General features: G+C 38.5%; 1 protein-coding gene across 23 annotated transcripts in view; it reads left to right on the top strand.

Annotated features, from left to right (window-relative positions):
• Macf1 (microtubule actin crosslinking factor 1) overlaps positions 1-15,979 on the top strand; it is a 347,832-nt gene that overhangs the window by 212,174 nt on the left and 119,679 nt on the right. For 21 of the 23 annotated variants that reach the window (XM_058570880.1, XM_058570874.1, XM_058570873.1 and 18 more), the window contains 10 exons: positions 587-736; positions 3,662-3,877; positions 4,035-4,184; positions 6,271-6,504; positions 8,956-9,105; positions 11,040-11,273; positions 12,565-12,789; positions 14,180-14,698; positions 15,433-15,609; positions 15,846-15,969. In XM_058570880.1, coding sequence (XP_058426863.1) covers positions 587-736; positions 3,662-3,877; positions 4,035-4,184; positions 6,271-6,504; positions 8,956-9,105; positions 11,040-11,273; positions 12,565-12,789; positions 14,180-14,698; positions 15,433-15,609; positions 15,846-15,969 — 2,179 coding nt within the window. The remainder of the gene's footprint in view (positions 1-586; positions 737-3,661; positions 3,878-4,034; positions 4,185-6,270; positions 6,505-8,955; positions 9,106-11,039; positions 11,274-12,564; positions 12,790-14,179; positions 14,699-15,432; positions 15,610-15,845; positions 15,970-15,979) is intronic. The other 2 variants (XM_058570885.1, XM_058570884.1) reach the window with 1 other exon arrangement.

Here is a 15,979-nt window from a genome sequence, read left to right as displayed (position 1 = left end):
CTAGTTTGATATTAAATTCTTAACTGGATACAGAGTTCACAAATGTATAGTTAATGTATGTATACATTTTAGGGCCCTAGTTTGTTCTCTAAAATATAACTTAGTGTGTCATCATCTGTAATTTAGTTGTTGGTAAATTAGGCATTGGCTCTGATTGTCTTAAATTTACAAGAATTTTTTGTTTTGTTTATTTTGTGGTGCTGGAGATGGAGCCCAGGGCTTGCTAGGCCAATGCTCTATAACTGAGTTCCATCCCCAGCCCAAGAGCTCTAAGTTAGAAACTACCATTAGAACTAACTTGAAAAATTAGGATGATAGTACATTAAATAGCATATAGCTTTTGGAAGTATTGCTAAAATGATGCTTGTCGATTGATAATTATGAGCTTTTATTTCTGAGGATATTGATAAAATCACTTTTGTCTGTTGATTTGAAATGACTCAGACAAAATAACATATTTCATTTCATTCTGTCTTATGTGAGTAAAAATTTTTTTTTTCTATTTGTCTAACAAGAAATGCTGCCTGCTTTAAAAGTGGGAGTTAAAGGAGAATGACAGTACTGAGTTTTCCATTTGGTTCCACAGAATGTGTTTAACCGGCAACTCTGTTTAGAACATGATGAGAAGCTGGTATCCTATTTGTCTCTGCTACGGGACATTGAAATGAGGACCAAACAGATTCAACCTTTAGAGCTTAACCTGGTAGAACTACAGGATCTGCTGTGTCAGGCCAAGGTAGGTTCCCAGAGACTTCCACAAGCCACTGACTATAAGGTAGTTGTCTCCATCTTCCTGGATTACAAGGTTTAAAAGAAACTGCTTAGCACTCCATTCCAGGGCAAACAGTCTCAGGCCCTTGATAGATAATTGTGGCCTGGGTTTGAACAGATTAAGTAGAATTTGTAATGGAGAGACTTTGGATAGGCATTTGCTATATACATGATCTTGGGTTGAATGAGATGTTCAAAGGCAGAATGATTGGTCAAGAAATTGTTGCAGTAATTCAAGTAAGCAATGTTTAAATCTCTGTTATTTCCCAAAACTCCACCAAGAGATCAGGAGAATGCATTCTTTTTAAATACATAAACTTACAAGGAAAAAGAGCAAGAGAGAAAAAAGCGGCACTAGAATTTCGAAGTGAGAAAGCAGATGGATGAGGCAGTAACTACCTCAGCAAGTGGGAGAAAACCAGGACCTAACTGTACAATGGAAGAAGCTAGGGTACAACTTAACTCACACAGCAGAACTCTCCATAACCCCCCCCCCCCGCCGTAGCACCAGAAAGCAGAGATGAATATGGATATGCAAAGAAAGTTGTAGGCAGTTTAAAGTCTAAGATGCAATTAGACCCTCATATTTCCAGGTTATTTCACTAGCCTAGCAAGTGTGCATGCCCTGCCTTAAGAGAAGAGAAGGGGTTTATCCTCTGAAGAACGTAATCAGAGTGTCTCTAGACAAGGCACAAAGCCTCAATTGCAGGCAAGGATTCCATGCTGAGATCAGTAGGATCGACTGAAAGTTTGCGTATTGACTCTTGAGCTTCATCTTCCTTCCCCTGATTTCTTTGACAGGCTTATGGGGAAAGACATGATGGTACTGATGAGAATGTTTTCCCAAGTGTCTAACCCAACCCCATGACCCTCAGTGAAGACTATAGTCAGCAGACCCACCTCTGCATGTAGTTTGTTGTCAGCTTTTTAAAGCATTACTCTCAAATGTGAGCATCCAGAAAGCTTCAAATACAAAAGAAGCTGAAACAAGGGAATAAAAAACAGTCTTAGAGGAAATACAGACTATTCAGGAAGAAAAACATTTAAAAGCATCATTCCTTAAAATACCAAAAAAAGGGAACAGATTGAAAAAATACAACCAGGTATCTCTAAGAACAGAGATCTAAGAATACTCTCATTAGTACAAGATAATTACATTCTTCACCTATTCCCAAGAATGTTTTATCTTTTGAACTATATCAATTGTATTTATCTTCCTGCTAGGCAAACCAGTATTTATACTTAACTTTTGTTAGAAAATCTGATTTTCCATTTTAGAAATAAAGTCAACTATGTTTATATTTCAGGAATTTTGGTTGGTTTTTTTGTGTTTTTTTTTAATACTTGAGGGATTGAACCCTGGGGCTACTCTACCACTGAGCTATATCCTCAGCCCCTTTTATTATTTGACACAGGATCTTGCTGAGTTACTTAAGGTCTCACTAAATTGCTGAGGCTGGCCTCAAACTTGTAATCCTCCTGCCTCAGCCTCCTGAGTTACTGGGATTACAGGTGTGCACTGCCATGCCCAACAAATTTCAGTTTTTTTGCTTTGTTTTCTTGTAATTAGTAATACATGACAGTAGAATGCATTTATGCACTTTGATATATCATACATAGATGGGATATAATTTCTCATTTTTCTGAGTGTACATGTTGTAGAATCATATTGGTCATGAATTCAAATATATACATAAAGTAATAATGTCTGTTTCATTCTACTATTTTTCTTATCCCCATATCCCCTCCTCTCCCATCCCTTCCCTCTACCTAATCTAAGGTAACTCTATTATTCTGTATTGCCCCCACCCCTGCCTTATTGTGAATTAGCATCAGCATATTAGAGAAAACATTTGGCCTTTGGTTTTTGGGGATTGGCTTATTTCGCTTAGCATGATATTCTCCAACTTCATCCAAACTAGGCATGGTAGTGCAGGTTTATAATTCCAATGACTCGGGAGGCTAAAATAGAAGGATCACAAGTTTGAGGACAGCCTCAGCAACTTAGTGAGGCACTGTCTCAAAATAAAAATGGGTTGGGAATATAGTGGTAAAGTGCCCCTGGGTATAATCCCCTGTGCCAAAAGTGGGGGGGACCAATGGGAAAAAAGGAAAACATGAAGTTGGAGGAGAGAAGAAGTGATAACTGGTAGAATCAGGCCCCTAAAAACAGAAAGAAAGCTTTAAAAGGAAGAAAGAGTCACTCACTGAAATTGGAGGCTACGAGTGATCATAGGACTGGAGTGACAGAGAAGACAGAGAATGTGAAGGTTTACCAGTTCTAAGTATCCAGAGTGTGGCCTTGGTACAGTGACTAAAGGGAAAGTGAGGCAGTGCCCTGCAAAACTACCAGGCATGCCCATAGCTTATTGCTGGTTTCTCTGTTGAGGATTACAATATTATGGATAGAAGAGTGGAAAGGTTGGTTTGAGTATTTTTCCGATCTTTGGTTTTGCCCTCTTGCAATTTAGAGTAGAGGAATCACCACTGTGATTGACTGACTTTGTAGTATACTAATTCTGCATACCAGCTTCCTGGGGAAAGATGTAGTGATAAAGGCAGCGATTTGTAGTGGAGGGAGCTGTGCTCTGAGTCAGGAAAAAATCCAAATCCTGGCTCTGCCAATTACCAGCTCCAGCTGGGTGACCTTGGCCCAAGAAAGTTCACATTGTAAAGTGCTGAGGCATCTCTTTTGTAAATCCAGAATAATGTCTGTCCTGCCAACCTCATGAATTAGTGATCATGAGAACCATAAGTGAACATAAAAAAAAAAATTTCAAAGCCCTAAATTCTATCTAGACATGAGGCAAGGGAGGAGTGTGTTTGCAGCTAATTCCCAAATGGTAAGATTGCTGGTCTTGATTTTGGTAACTCCATTTTATTCCTTCAGGTATTAGATAAGGAGCTAAAGGATCTGTCCGCCTTGGTGAGTCAGGAATTGGAGTGTGTGAATCAGATTATCATCAGCCAGCCTCAAGAAGTCCCTGCTCAACTGTTGAAGGCGCTAGAGAAAGATGCCAAGAATCTTCAAAAGTCTCTCAGCTCTGTGAGTGACACTTGGAGTTCCAGACTGCTCCACCTCCAAAATGCCATGGAAATGAAAAAGGTAGGTCATCATTGTCTCCTCCTCCTCCTCCTCCTCCTCCTCCTCCTCCTCCTTCTTCTCTCTCTCTCTCTCTCTCTCTCTCTCTCTCCCCTCACAAAGACTAGACAATTAGACAATCCTGGAGAGTTTATAACCTGATTTGCTGTTTATTACTTAGGCTTCAGTGTTAAATCAGCACATGCAACTAGAAGGCAAACTTCGGGGTCTGAGAGCTTGGGTTGGCAATACCAGTCTTATTCTGAACAGCAAAAGATATGACAGTGAGACAGATATTGACAGCCTGAATCACTCTCTCCAAGAGTATGAGGTAAGGTTTCTACCCATTCCCAAAAATGTTTTTTGTCCTTTGAGTTGTATCAGTTTTATTTCCTGCTAGGCAAACCACATCTTTTTTAGAAATAGAGTTTCAGAAATAGAGTCAACTATGTTTAGTTTTTAAAGTTACCACATCCCTGTAGCTTCAGTGATTATGATCATTTCTCCTTTCATCTATCTCTGAGAGTCTGTAGGGTGAACTATTACCAGTTTTACCTCTTCTTTATAATTAACATCTAGAATCTGTCCCTTGTTTCTCTTTTGCCCAAGACCTAATCCTGGACACACACACACATATACCAATTTCAGGAGAATATTGATCAGTAACCTAGAGCATGAGTTGGCAGACTTTTTCTATAAAGGGTCAGACAATACATATTTCAGTTTTGCAGCACAGAGTTAGCCAAAGGGACATAGTTTGCTGACCCTCTGATCTAGGGAGATGTTTTTCTTCTTTTAAGTTACAAATTAATTGATTCCTTTTATCAGTCAGTGTGAGAAAAGACTGTGAGATACATCTAATCAGAGAGATTTCCCCCAATATTGTTTTTTGTTGTTGTTGTTAAGATTTTGTAAGATATTGTTCACATGAGTTTTTCAACCCTATCTTAAAGAGAGATGTCCTTCTTTTGAAACTCTTTAGAAATTCAGAAGGAACTAGAGATGTCCCCTCCTCCTTTTCTGTCCTTTCCTCTTTCCCCAATCTTAAGAAAAGCAGACATAAAGGTTTGTCCATGATCAACCTTACACATAACCTTTTTTTTATCCTTCTTTTATCTTTCAAGAGTTACCCTGCCTCCTAGGTAGTGTAATGGTGCATGCCTATAATCCCAGTGACTTGGGAGACTGAGGCAAGAGGATTGCACATTTGAGGTCAGCCTCAGCAACTTACTGAGACCCTGTCTCAAAATAAAAAGGACTAGAGATATAGTGGTAGAGCAACCCTGGGTTCAATCCCCAGAACAACAACAACAACAACAAAAAGTTAGTTACCTGCCTTTTCTTTCATACCCTTTATCCAGAGATATCACTGGGGGAGAAAAAAGTGGACAGGCTTTATCTGTTCATTAAGATCTAATAAAGAAGCAGGGAATGAATTCCTATTATATTGAGATGTGAAAACAAATCTCATGCACTGGTACTCTCCCCTAGTTATAGGTTCTTCCAGTTCTCTTAGGAAGGAGAATGGTAGTCAAGGTAGTTTCCTAAACCCATATGCCCACAGATGAAGAAAGCATTCTCTTATGATAAGTATCCAAGATGCCCTTCTGCCTGCTCTCTAGGATCAATAACTCTCAGTTTCAGTGTGATAGAGATAAAAACATCTTAAATGTTTTGATTGCATCCAATATAACAGTGAACAATCACTAAATGTTTGGGGGAAAATTGCATGTTTTTGATTATCTGAAAGCAGATGACTTTACTGTTTGGACAGTTTTTATTACTTTAAGGGAGTGAAAATAAGAAAGTATGACTATAAAATATATAAATGGCATTGTTTAAAAGTCAAATTTTATGGGTCTGGAGCGGTGAGTTGCTTGCCTACACGTGTGAGGCACTGGGTTTGATTCTCAGCATCACATATAAATAAGTAAATAAAATTAAGGTCTATTAACAACTAAAAATATTTTTTTAAAAAATCAAATTTTAATGAATCACAATTAAATTTTATGTTCTCTTAGTACTGGCCTATCAGTAACTCTCTGTTGACAAATCCAGATAGATATTTGAACCTAAGAAAGTACAATTAGATGCATCTTAGACTAGAAATTCATGTTATATATTCTAAAACCTTTTTAAAAATCATATGTATTTTGGATTAGTAGTAGTGTGATTCTGTAAGCATAAATAATTGATAGCTTAGTATTTGGAAATTAAGGTCCAATAAAGGAAACATGATTTATGAGGAGTTGGAAAGATAGAAGGTGAGAGAGACTTCCAGTGCTAGTTTGACTGTAGTGCCAGTTGTAAAAATAAAGGAAATTAACCTTTCTTTGATTCTTTTAAGTCTTTGATTTTCATAGAAGAATAGAAGTTTTATTTATTTGTTTGTTTTTCCCTTTTCCTGCTTGCCTTAGGATTTGAAACAGCTCATGGCTGAAAGGAAATCTCAGCTGGATGCTCTTGCTTTTGATATTCAGTTATTTATCTCAGAGCATGCACAGGACTTGTCCTCTCAGCAGAATCGACAGATGCTGAGGCTTTTGAATGAACTGCAGAGGTCCTTTCAGGATCTTATGGAACAGACTACAGCGCAGACAAATGCCTTGCAGGGCCATCTTCACCAAATGCAGCAGGAAACCTGGGTTAAGGTCAGACTGAACCAGCAGCTGGGCTCAGCTTGTCTTTTGGGATGTCCTCTGTTTGGGGGTTTTCTGGCCAGCCTTCATGTATCAATGATTGCAGGAGCCTGGAGTTAGCAATTTTGAAATTTCTTGTCATTCAGGCCTATTTGGTTCTGATTGAGGAGGCAGCTGTTCCAGCTGTTTTCTTACCACATTTTTGGTTTTGTGTGTATGAGAGAGAATCTATGTGTTTATGTGTGATTTCATGTGCAAGTGTTCTCATTTTACTGAGATGCTACTGTCACTGCGTCTCATTGTCTCTGACTTTCCAATAAAAATCACATAGCTAGCCCTTTCTCTCCATTACTTTCACCTTCATCATTCTTTTGAGGGCTCTGAAAAATATACAAAGACTCTGAGCTCTTAAGAAGAATGGTTCTGAAAATTAGTTTTATTCTAGGGCTTTCCATATGATTTCACAATAGATTTCTTTTCCTATTTTGAATCAGCTGATAAGGACATTTTTATCAGAATATTAATTTTTTAACTTTTTTCAGAGTGTTAATTTTTTTAGCACTTTTGAATTATTGTTTTCTGGTGCCTTTACTCATGCTAAAGTGCCCAATGCTTATTTAGTCAATCATGGGAAACAGTGTTTTTAAAAAAGAAAAAAATCTAACCACACTACTATCTGCCATTCAAATCCTCTTCTTGTAAAGCTCAAATTGATCATAATATCATTAATAGAAACATTATAACCTTTGAATACCTCAAATAGTGTGTTTATGATTTTTCTTTTTTGATACTGAGGATTAAACCCAGGAACGCTCTACCATTGAGATACATCCACAGCCCTTTTTAGTTTGTTTGTTTGTTTGTGTGTGTGTTTGTTTTTGAGACAAAGTCTCACTAAGGGCCTCACTAAGTTGCTGAGGCTGGCCTCATACTTGTGATGATCCTACCTCAGCCTCCTAAGTTACTAGAATTACAGGCATACACCACCACATCCAGCTGTTTATGGTATTTCTACTGCTTAAATAATAAGTTGGGATATAGCAAGGTGATATTAGAATTGTCATTATAATCAGAAATTGTATCTCAGGGGCTCTGTTTTAAAATATTGTGCAAAATGTAATTGAGCTTTTGAGTCAGACTTAAAAGAAATTAGGTTAGTCAGTGCCATATATTCCCAACTACTGCTTAGTTGTTTAAACTATATTGAGATTGAAATGAAATGCTTAAGGTTACCTCCCAAACCTGAACATGTGCAATGCCCTCATGTAGTAATTTATATAGCATGGTGTAGCATGTGGGTAATTAATGAAGTAATTGGTCTGAGCCACTTTAAGACCAAGCTCAGGTTCAGATAGGCCCATGATAGAACTGCATGTGAACATTCTCCCAGAGCATGAAATTAATTACACATTGTCTATTAACCTTGTTATTGTCAGAAATGCCCTGCTTCTTTCTATATTTGCCCTGAATGCGTGTGTATGTCTCTGTGTTAACTTGTTTGCTTTGCTTTTTTCAGATTCAGTCTGCACCCATCCTAACCCATGAAGATCCCGTTTTACAGCTGAAGAGCTCTTAGGAGTTCTCTTCCAGAGCCCTTCTATTTGTCTTAAAGAGGGGGAGAGAGGGCCAATTTGGGCACCTGTTTGTAAGTGCAGGTGACTAAAATGCCATCAGAAGGCAGAAACTGGTGGAAAGTGGTTTTAGAAGGATGGTTAGGAAAACACATCATGCTCAATTGCTCAATCAGGTGCTTCAGTGTTGTGCAGCTGAGATGCGATCTGGGGAAAGGATCAGGCACAGAAACATATACCTTCTCTCTCCTAGGGCCTGGCTTTTTACCTGTGATAAACAGTGTAGACATCTAAAGGACTGAGCTAGTTGCTATTTTGGGGAAGTTTCTTTCTCAAAATAGTTAAATTAAGCTCTTTATGCTTGACATTCAATCTTTCTATTTAATGGGTCTCTACAGTTCTGAGACGTTTGATTTATAAAGTCAGCTTCGTTATTAAGAAGCTAAATTAGCTTATGAATTATCCAAGTCCTTTATTTTTCTTTCAATTCTAATTCTTGTACTTTTCCATGTTTAGACTTCATATATAGCAAATCCTCTAGTTCCAGAGGAGGAATAGGTCAGAATCACTCATTTATTATCATCACCTTTGTCATGTTTGGATTTCAATATTCTCCATTTCCAAAGATAAGAATTGAATTCTGGCAAAGGAACTTCCAATTCCAAATCTGAACTGAAAAGCACCTCTGACTGTCAACTTGACCACTGGCCCAGATCAACACTGCCCAAATGAGGGGAGCTTCCTGAATATGATTTCTGTGCCTTTTCCCATTTTAGTCTTTCATCAACTTTTCCATCCTTAATCTATAACCTTCCTATTTTGCATTTCAGGGAATGGCATTTGTAAAATGGGAGTTATTAATTGTCTCTTGACTCCTTTGCATTTTAATTAGACTCTGCAGAAACAGCAAAGTACCTGTCATCAGAAACTGGAGGATCTTTGCAGTTGGGTAAAACAGGCAGAAAGGGCACTGGTGAGCCACCAAGGCAGTGCCTCCTGGCAAGATCTTTCTACTTTGCAGAAGAACCAAAGAGATTTGAAGGTCAGTGTGATTTCTGTTTTTTTTTTTTTTTTTTTTTTTTAATTTCTTCAACAAATGTTTAAAAAGGCTTGCTATGTGCCAGGAATAGTACTAGTGTCAGCATCAATGTTGAACAAACATCATGAAGCTCACAGGCTGGTGGGGAAAACAAAACAGTTACACAGATTATCACAAAAATGAACATCTAATTATTAACTGTTGTATGTAAAAAGGTAAAGTTATATATAAACTTATACCAAACAGACCCAGTCTAGTCTAGAGTATAAGAAAAGATTACCTTGATGAAATATCACTTAAACTGAGCAGCAAAAGATATGTAGGGTTAAGTTTATGAGGGGATGAGAGGAAGAAAACCTACTGGCAGAGGCTTATACATCAGTCTTAAAGTGTGAGTGGGGCTGAACACAACATATTTAAAACTGAAAGACAGCTAGTTCAGCTGGGCTGCAAAGAACAAAAGGTGGCTTTCCAGACACAGTGGCACATGCCTGTAATCCTGTGACTCAGGAAGGTAAAGCTGGAGGATCACAAGATCAAGTCTAGTCTCAGCAATTTAGCAAAAGCCTCTTTCAAAATAAAAAATAAAAATATAAAAGGACGGGGGATGGGCACAGTGACACATGCCTGTAATTCCAGCAGCTTGAAAAACTGAGGCAGGAGGGTTGGAAGTTCAAAACCAGCCTCAGCATCTTAGCAAGGCCTTACACAACTTAGTGAGATCCTCTCTATAAATAAAAAGATAAAAAGTACTCGGGGGATAGGATTGTGGCTCAGCGATAGAGCCCTTGCCTAGCACATGTGAGGCCCTGGGTTCAGTCCTTAACACCACACAATAAATAAAGATATTGTGTCCAACTAAAAAATAAATATTAAAAAAAAAAAGTTTTGGGGATGTGGCTCAGAGATTAAGCCCTTGTGTTCAATCCCTGGTACCATTAAAAAAAAAAAAAACGAAAAACGACTGGGATATAGATCATATAGCTTTAAAAAAAAGAATGAAGAAAAGGACACTTAGTGAAAAATTAGGTGGGATCAATAAGGCCAGAGTGATAACCAAGAGAATACAATAGTCCCCCCATCTTGGGAGATATGTTTAAAGATCCAGTGAATGCCTGAAACTTCAAATTGTAGGTAACCATACATACTATGTTTTTCTTGTATATACATACTTAAGATAAAGTAGATGCAGCAATAGATTAAAACCAATAATTAACAATAAAATAGAACATGTGTAACAATGCACTGGGATAAAGAGCATTACTACTCTTATGCTTTGGGGCCATTATGTAAAATGAACCTTCTGGAAATATAAACACTATAACACCAGAACAGGTGATGTGATAACCAAGGTGGCTACTAAGTATATAACAGATGGCTCATGTGTACAACATGAATGCACTGGATGAAGGGATGATTCACATCCCAGGCTGGATAGAGAAGACATTGTAATTTTATCACATTACTCAGAGTGGTATATAATTTAAAACTTATGAATGAATTGCTTATTTCTGGAACTTGCATAGATTTTTTTTGGTGGGGGGGTGGCACACTTGACCTCAACTAACTGAAAGCTCAGAAATTGAAACAGTGGAGAAGGAGGCCTACTGTATAAAAAAATCTAACAAGCCTTAACAGTTAGAATCGTGCTAAGTAGCATGATTAGCATCATCACTTTGAGGATAATTCATTGCAAAATGAAGATCTCTGTTATTCAGCATATTTATGGGCAATCTCCTTTTTGTCTACACTAAATATTTGCTTAGAAAATTAAATTTAAAAAATTTTTTACATTTGTTTAAGGTATAAAGCTTATATAAATTATGGTCAGGGACTACATGTAGATATGTCATCCTAGCCATTCCATCTTAGTACTTTTAGAGGACTTGCAAGTACTAAAGTTGAAGGCTCTGCCATTCCTGTTTTCATATGTTAAGGATTTACAGGATGATATTCAGAATCATGCCACCTCATTTACCACTGTTGTCAAAGACATCGAAGGGTTCCTGGAAGAGAATCATACCAAACTGAGCCCCCAGGAGTTGACAGCTCTTCGGGAAAAACTTCATCAGGCGAGGGAGCAATATGAGGCTCTCCAGGAACGGACACGGGTGGCCCAGAAGGAGCTGGAGCAAGCAGTGACCTCAGCCGTACAGCAGGAGACTGAAAAGGTACCTTTACTGCTGTGATATTTAATGTTTTTCCAAATGAAAATTTTGTGCCTACATAAAAGATGAGAGACCTAGGTATGGTGGCACACACCCATAATCCTGGCTTTTCAGGAGACTGGCAAGATCTAGGTCAGGCTTTGCAATTTAGACTCTGCCTCAAAATAAAATATAAAAATGGCTGCGGGGCATAACTCAATGGTAGAGCACCCCTGGTTCAATCCTCAGTACTGTTTTTAAAAAAAAAAGATGAGGGGAAACTGCCTTCAGACAACTTAGAGTCATAAAAAGGGGCTGCTTCAGAAGCTGGTCTGTGAGCCAGTCTTTCTTTTTAAAAGAAACATCTAGAAGGACTTCAGGGCAGAAATGGTTAATAAAAACTGTATATTCCCCAAAAAAAGAGAGAGAAAGAAACAAACAAAAAACTTGCTATCTGTATTCTGGCTAAATGAAAGAATTTAGGGTATCATCAAAGGAGGAAAAAACAGAGAGTATGTTTCTAACATGAATCTAGACTGGTGAACTAAGATATTAAAGGAAAATAACTATGGAGTTCTAGGCCACAAGCTATTCCCAGGCTGCCTCTGTAGTTATTATGTGAATTGTGGCGGCAGGAAAAATCACACACAGGGTAAAGTCTTGAGTGGTCTTCTGTCTCCCACTTTACGCTGGCAGATAGATTGACTCCTTCATTCAGCCTTGTACTCTTGACACTAATGAGGGATCAGGAAACATGGAAATTAGAAATAAGTTACCTGAAGATAAATTTTGAAATATATAACTTGGCATAACCTACTAAAATATTTGAAGAGCCAGTAAATGGAATTTGAGAGGCAAATTTAAAAACTAACTATTCTGTTTGGCTGAGATAAAAATGGGTGAAGTCTGCTTTTCCTTTCAGGAAGAGCAGCCAGATTATTGGATGTGACCCTGCTATTTCTTATTCTACCAAGCCATTGTATGACTTCTGCATACATAGGAAGAATTCTGTGAAACCTTGCTGGGGTGGCAAGACTAAATGATCTCTTAAGGACTTTAAATCTTGGAGTTCCCCCTAACTTTTTTTTTCTTTAATAATAAGATAACAGATGCAATCTAGAGATTGTTTTAAGTAATTATTCTCAACAGATTGTAGAAGATAGTAGTAATTCATTTTTTTATATACCCAGAATTAGAGTGTCTCTTTTTCTTTAGTATAACCCTTCACCCTTACCCCCCATATACCTTTACTTATCTGTGTTTTTATATTTGAGTATCTAAGGCCTTGTCACTGGACTACTTCTATGACTTTTAGAGTAAAGCAGCAAAAGAACTGGCTGAGAATAGGAGTAAAATTGATGCTCTCTTGGATTGGATGACATCTGTGGGACCATCTGGTGGACAGCCACAGACTAGTCTTTCAGGGATGGAGCAACTCTCTAGAGCTGGCCTGGAGAAAGGAGCCTTGGATACCACTGATGGTTACATGGGGGTAAACCAAGCCCCAGAGAAATTGGACAGGCAATGTGAGAAGATAAAGGTGAGGATGTTAGCTTGTCTTCACTATGCCAGAGGAATCTTTTCTGCCTTGGTGAAGGTATCACAATCACCTTGCCCCTGAATCCAGTGTCTTCTTTGATGTCTCAGTAGCTTTTTTTCTTTTTTTTTCTCAGTAGCTTTGATACTGTTGGCTGTTCCTCTTGAAATAATTTCTCCCTTGGTTTCCACAGCACTACTCTGCCTAATCATTCTGGTTTTTTTCACTCTGTCTAGCTTTTGAAACAGTTATGCTTATAGGTAAATCCCAGGCCTTGTTCTCCTCTTTCAGAATATACTTTGCTTGGATAGTCTGGTAACAGTTCTGTTACCAGTCTCACTAATGTGTATATTTCTCTCCACTTCTGATGCCAGACCAGAGCTTCAAACAAATACATAAATCCATCTGCCTCTTTAAGGCAGACTGAGACCACAATCACCTCAACCTAAAAATTAATTGTGTTTCCCTTCCTATATTCCCACTTAATTGCCTGAATTAAACGTCATCCTGGATTTACGTCTCTCATTCTCCTGTATCAAGTCCCATGCTTCCTGTCTCTTTCAAAGTTATCCACATGGCTTCATCTCCATTGAGATATTTCTAGTTTAGATGACTTTCAACTTTCCCTTGTATTGTTTTAGCAGCTTCTGCTGGTCTCCTTGCCTCTTGGCTTTTATCCTTCACACCATTCCCTATACTTTCTAAAATGATCTTTCTAAAATGCTATATCCCTGATTAACCCTTTTAATGGTCCCAAGATTAACTACAAATTCTTTAACATGCCTTACTGTTCCTAGTATCTCCTTCCCCAGGATCTGTTCCTATTTTGTGTTTTAAAACAAAGCAAAACCCCACAATTATGTAGTGGAATAGAAAAAAAAAAGTGGTCATATAAGCCTGTAGACATAATACATTACTAAAACAAAATACAAATTACCTATCCTATCTAGAAATACAGTTTACTTTCTATTTAATGAATTAATTTTCCAAGGTATTTCCCAGTAGAATCAATCTTCATGGCATATGAGTTGACATGTTTCACAGTTAAGTATTTGTACTTTTATATTGTCATACATATGACTCATCCAGTTACTTACCCCTTGCATTGTCATAGATGGTTATTAATTGGGCTTTTGTATATTCTTGTAGCCTTAGCTCTAGTGAGAGCATTAAGTTCTAGTCACAGTTCTGACCTTTAGCTGTCTGCATGACTTTAGTAAGGTCACGTAACATCTTTAGGTATTCACATATCTCATCTTTAATATGGGTATTGTCTACCTACAGTCACCTATTGAGGTATAGGTAGAAATTTCTCTCTACCTCTGGATGTAGGCAGACAAATCATTTGGGTTTCCCCACTGATTATTCTTTATTTTGGGTGGTTATTTGCCAGGCCCATCACCAAGAATTGCTATCCCAGCAGCAAAATTTCATTCTGGCTACCCAGTCAGCTCAGGCGTTCCTGGACCAGCAGGGCCACAATCTTACAACCGAGGAACAACAGATGCTACAAAAGAAGTTAGGAGATCTTAAGGAACAATATGTAGCTTCCCTCGCACAGTCAGAGGCGGAGCTGAAGCAGGTGCAGACACTCCGGGATGAACTGCAGAAATTTCTGCAGGACCACCGAGAGTTTGAAAGCTGGCTAGAACGTTCTGAGAAAGAGCTGGAGAACATGCACAAGGGAAACAACAGCCCTCAAGCCCTGCCCTCCTTGCTGAAGAGGCAGGGAAGCTTCTCAGAGGATGTCATTTCCCACAAAGGAGACTTAAGATTTGTGACTATCTCAGGACAGAAAGTCTTGGACACAGAAAACAGCTTTGAGGAAGGCAAAGAACCATCAACAACTAGAAACTTAGTGAAAGAGAAGCTAAAGGATGCCACAGAAAGATATACTGTTCTCCACTCAAAGGTAAGGGGAAACCTGGCAGCCTTTGGGGAAACAATCATGGTGGCCCTCACACAACCATGGGTGGTTTCTAGAGCTTAAAGTAAGAACCCCAGAGTATGTAGGCAAGCAATATATAAACCACAGACAGAGGTTTTTCACAAACTATGCAAAAAATGCAGAATGTATAAGCCTGTGAACTAAGCCTGACCCGAGCAGTTTTGGGAATATGTCTCATATCAGTCGTGAAGGTGGAAGTACTCACCTTCTTGTATCCTGATCAGCATCTTTGGCTTCCAAGAGACATAGTGCAGGGAAATTTAAACCAATTGTACAATCTTAATTTTTGAACAGGGTATCGAGAGTTGAGTCCTAATCTTTTCTATCCAAAGAATTCCCTCTTCCACCTAAAGTTTAGAATCTAGTCAATTCTTACCTGTTTTATGCTTTCTGCCAACATCTCCAATTCCTAAAGGGGAACACTTTTTCAATCTATAAATCCTTGCAACGTAATGTTTATTTCTTTGGTGGCATGCCATTGAACTCATTAAGTCTTCCTGGGTATTTAATAAGGTTGAGGTGAATAATATGAGGCAAACAATGAGGACCCCACTTGCAGATGATTGCTACCCATCTATCCAGAGTAACTGGAACAACTTATATGTGAAGTTATAGTGAATTCTTTGTAGCAGAGTTGGCCCAGGGAGGTGTTCTTTAGCTGTATTAAAGCTTTCCTTTCCTTTCTTTCTCTGGTACAGTGTACTCTATTGGGCTCTTACCTTAACATGCTGCTAGGCCAATATCAGCAATTCCAGAGCAGTGCTGACAGCCTAAAAGCCTGGCTGCAGACTTGTGAGGCCAGTGTGGAGAAGCTTCTCTCAGATACTGTTGCCTCTGACCCTGGAGTCCTGCAACAGCAGCTTGCAACAACAAAGGTAAGCCTGGACCCACCTGAATGCTATCAAGGCCTTGTGTTGCGTGATTTAAACTGCCCAGATTAAAGGTGATAATTGGGATGTCTTGGACTAGATATCTAGAGTCGTTCATTCTCTTATCTATGACTACGGATTAACTGAGAATTATCCTAGAATGCTCCTATAGTTCTAGGTTCCTAGAATCAACTTTGATTACTCACCTAGATGTCTTTTTTCTTTCTTTCATGAACAAGCAGCAGCTACAGGAGGAATTGGCTGAGCACCAAGTACCTGTAGAAAAGCTCCAAAAAGTAGCTCATGATCTCATGGAAATTGAAGGGGAGCCATCCTTGGATCCTAAGCATGTTCAAGAAACTACAGGTATGAAGCA

The sequence above is a fragment of the Marmota monax genome, unplaced genomic scaffold (genome assembly GCF_021218885.2).
Source record: "Marmota monax isolate L192 unplaced genomic scaffold, Marmota_monax_Labrador192_F-V1.1 WCK01_AAM20220418_F8-fsc00008, whole genome shotgun sequence".
Lineage (NCBI taxonomy): Eukaryota > Metazoa > Chordata > Mammalia > Rodentia > Sciuridae > Marmota > Marmota monax.
Note: the sequence above shows the minus strand (reverse complement) of the source record. Positions and strands in the feature narration are given on the sequence as shown.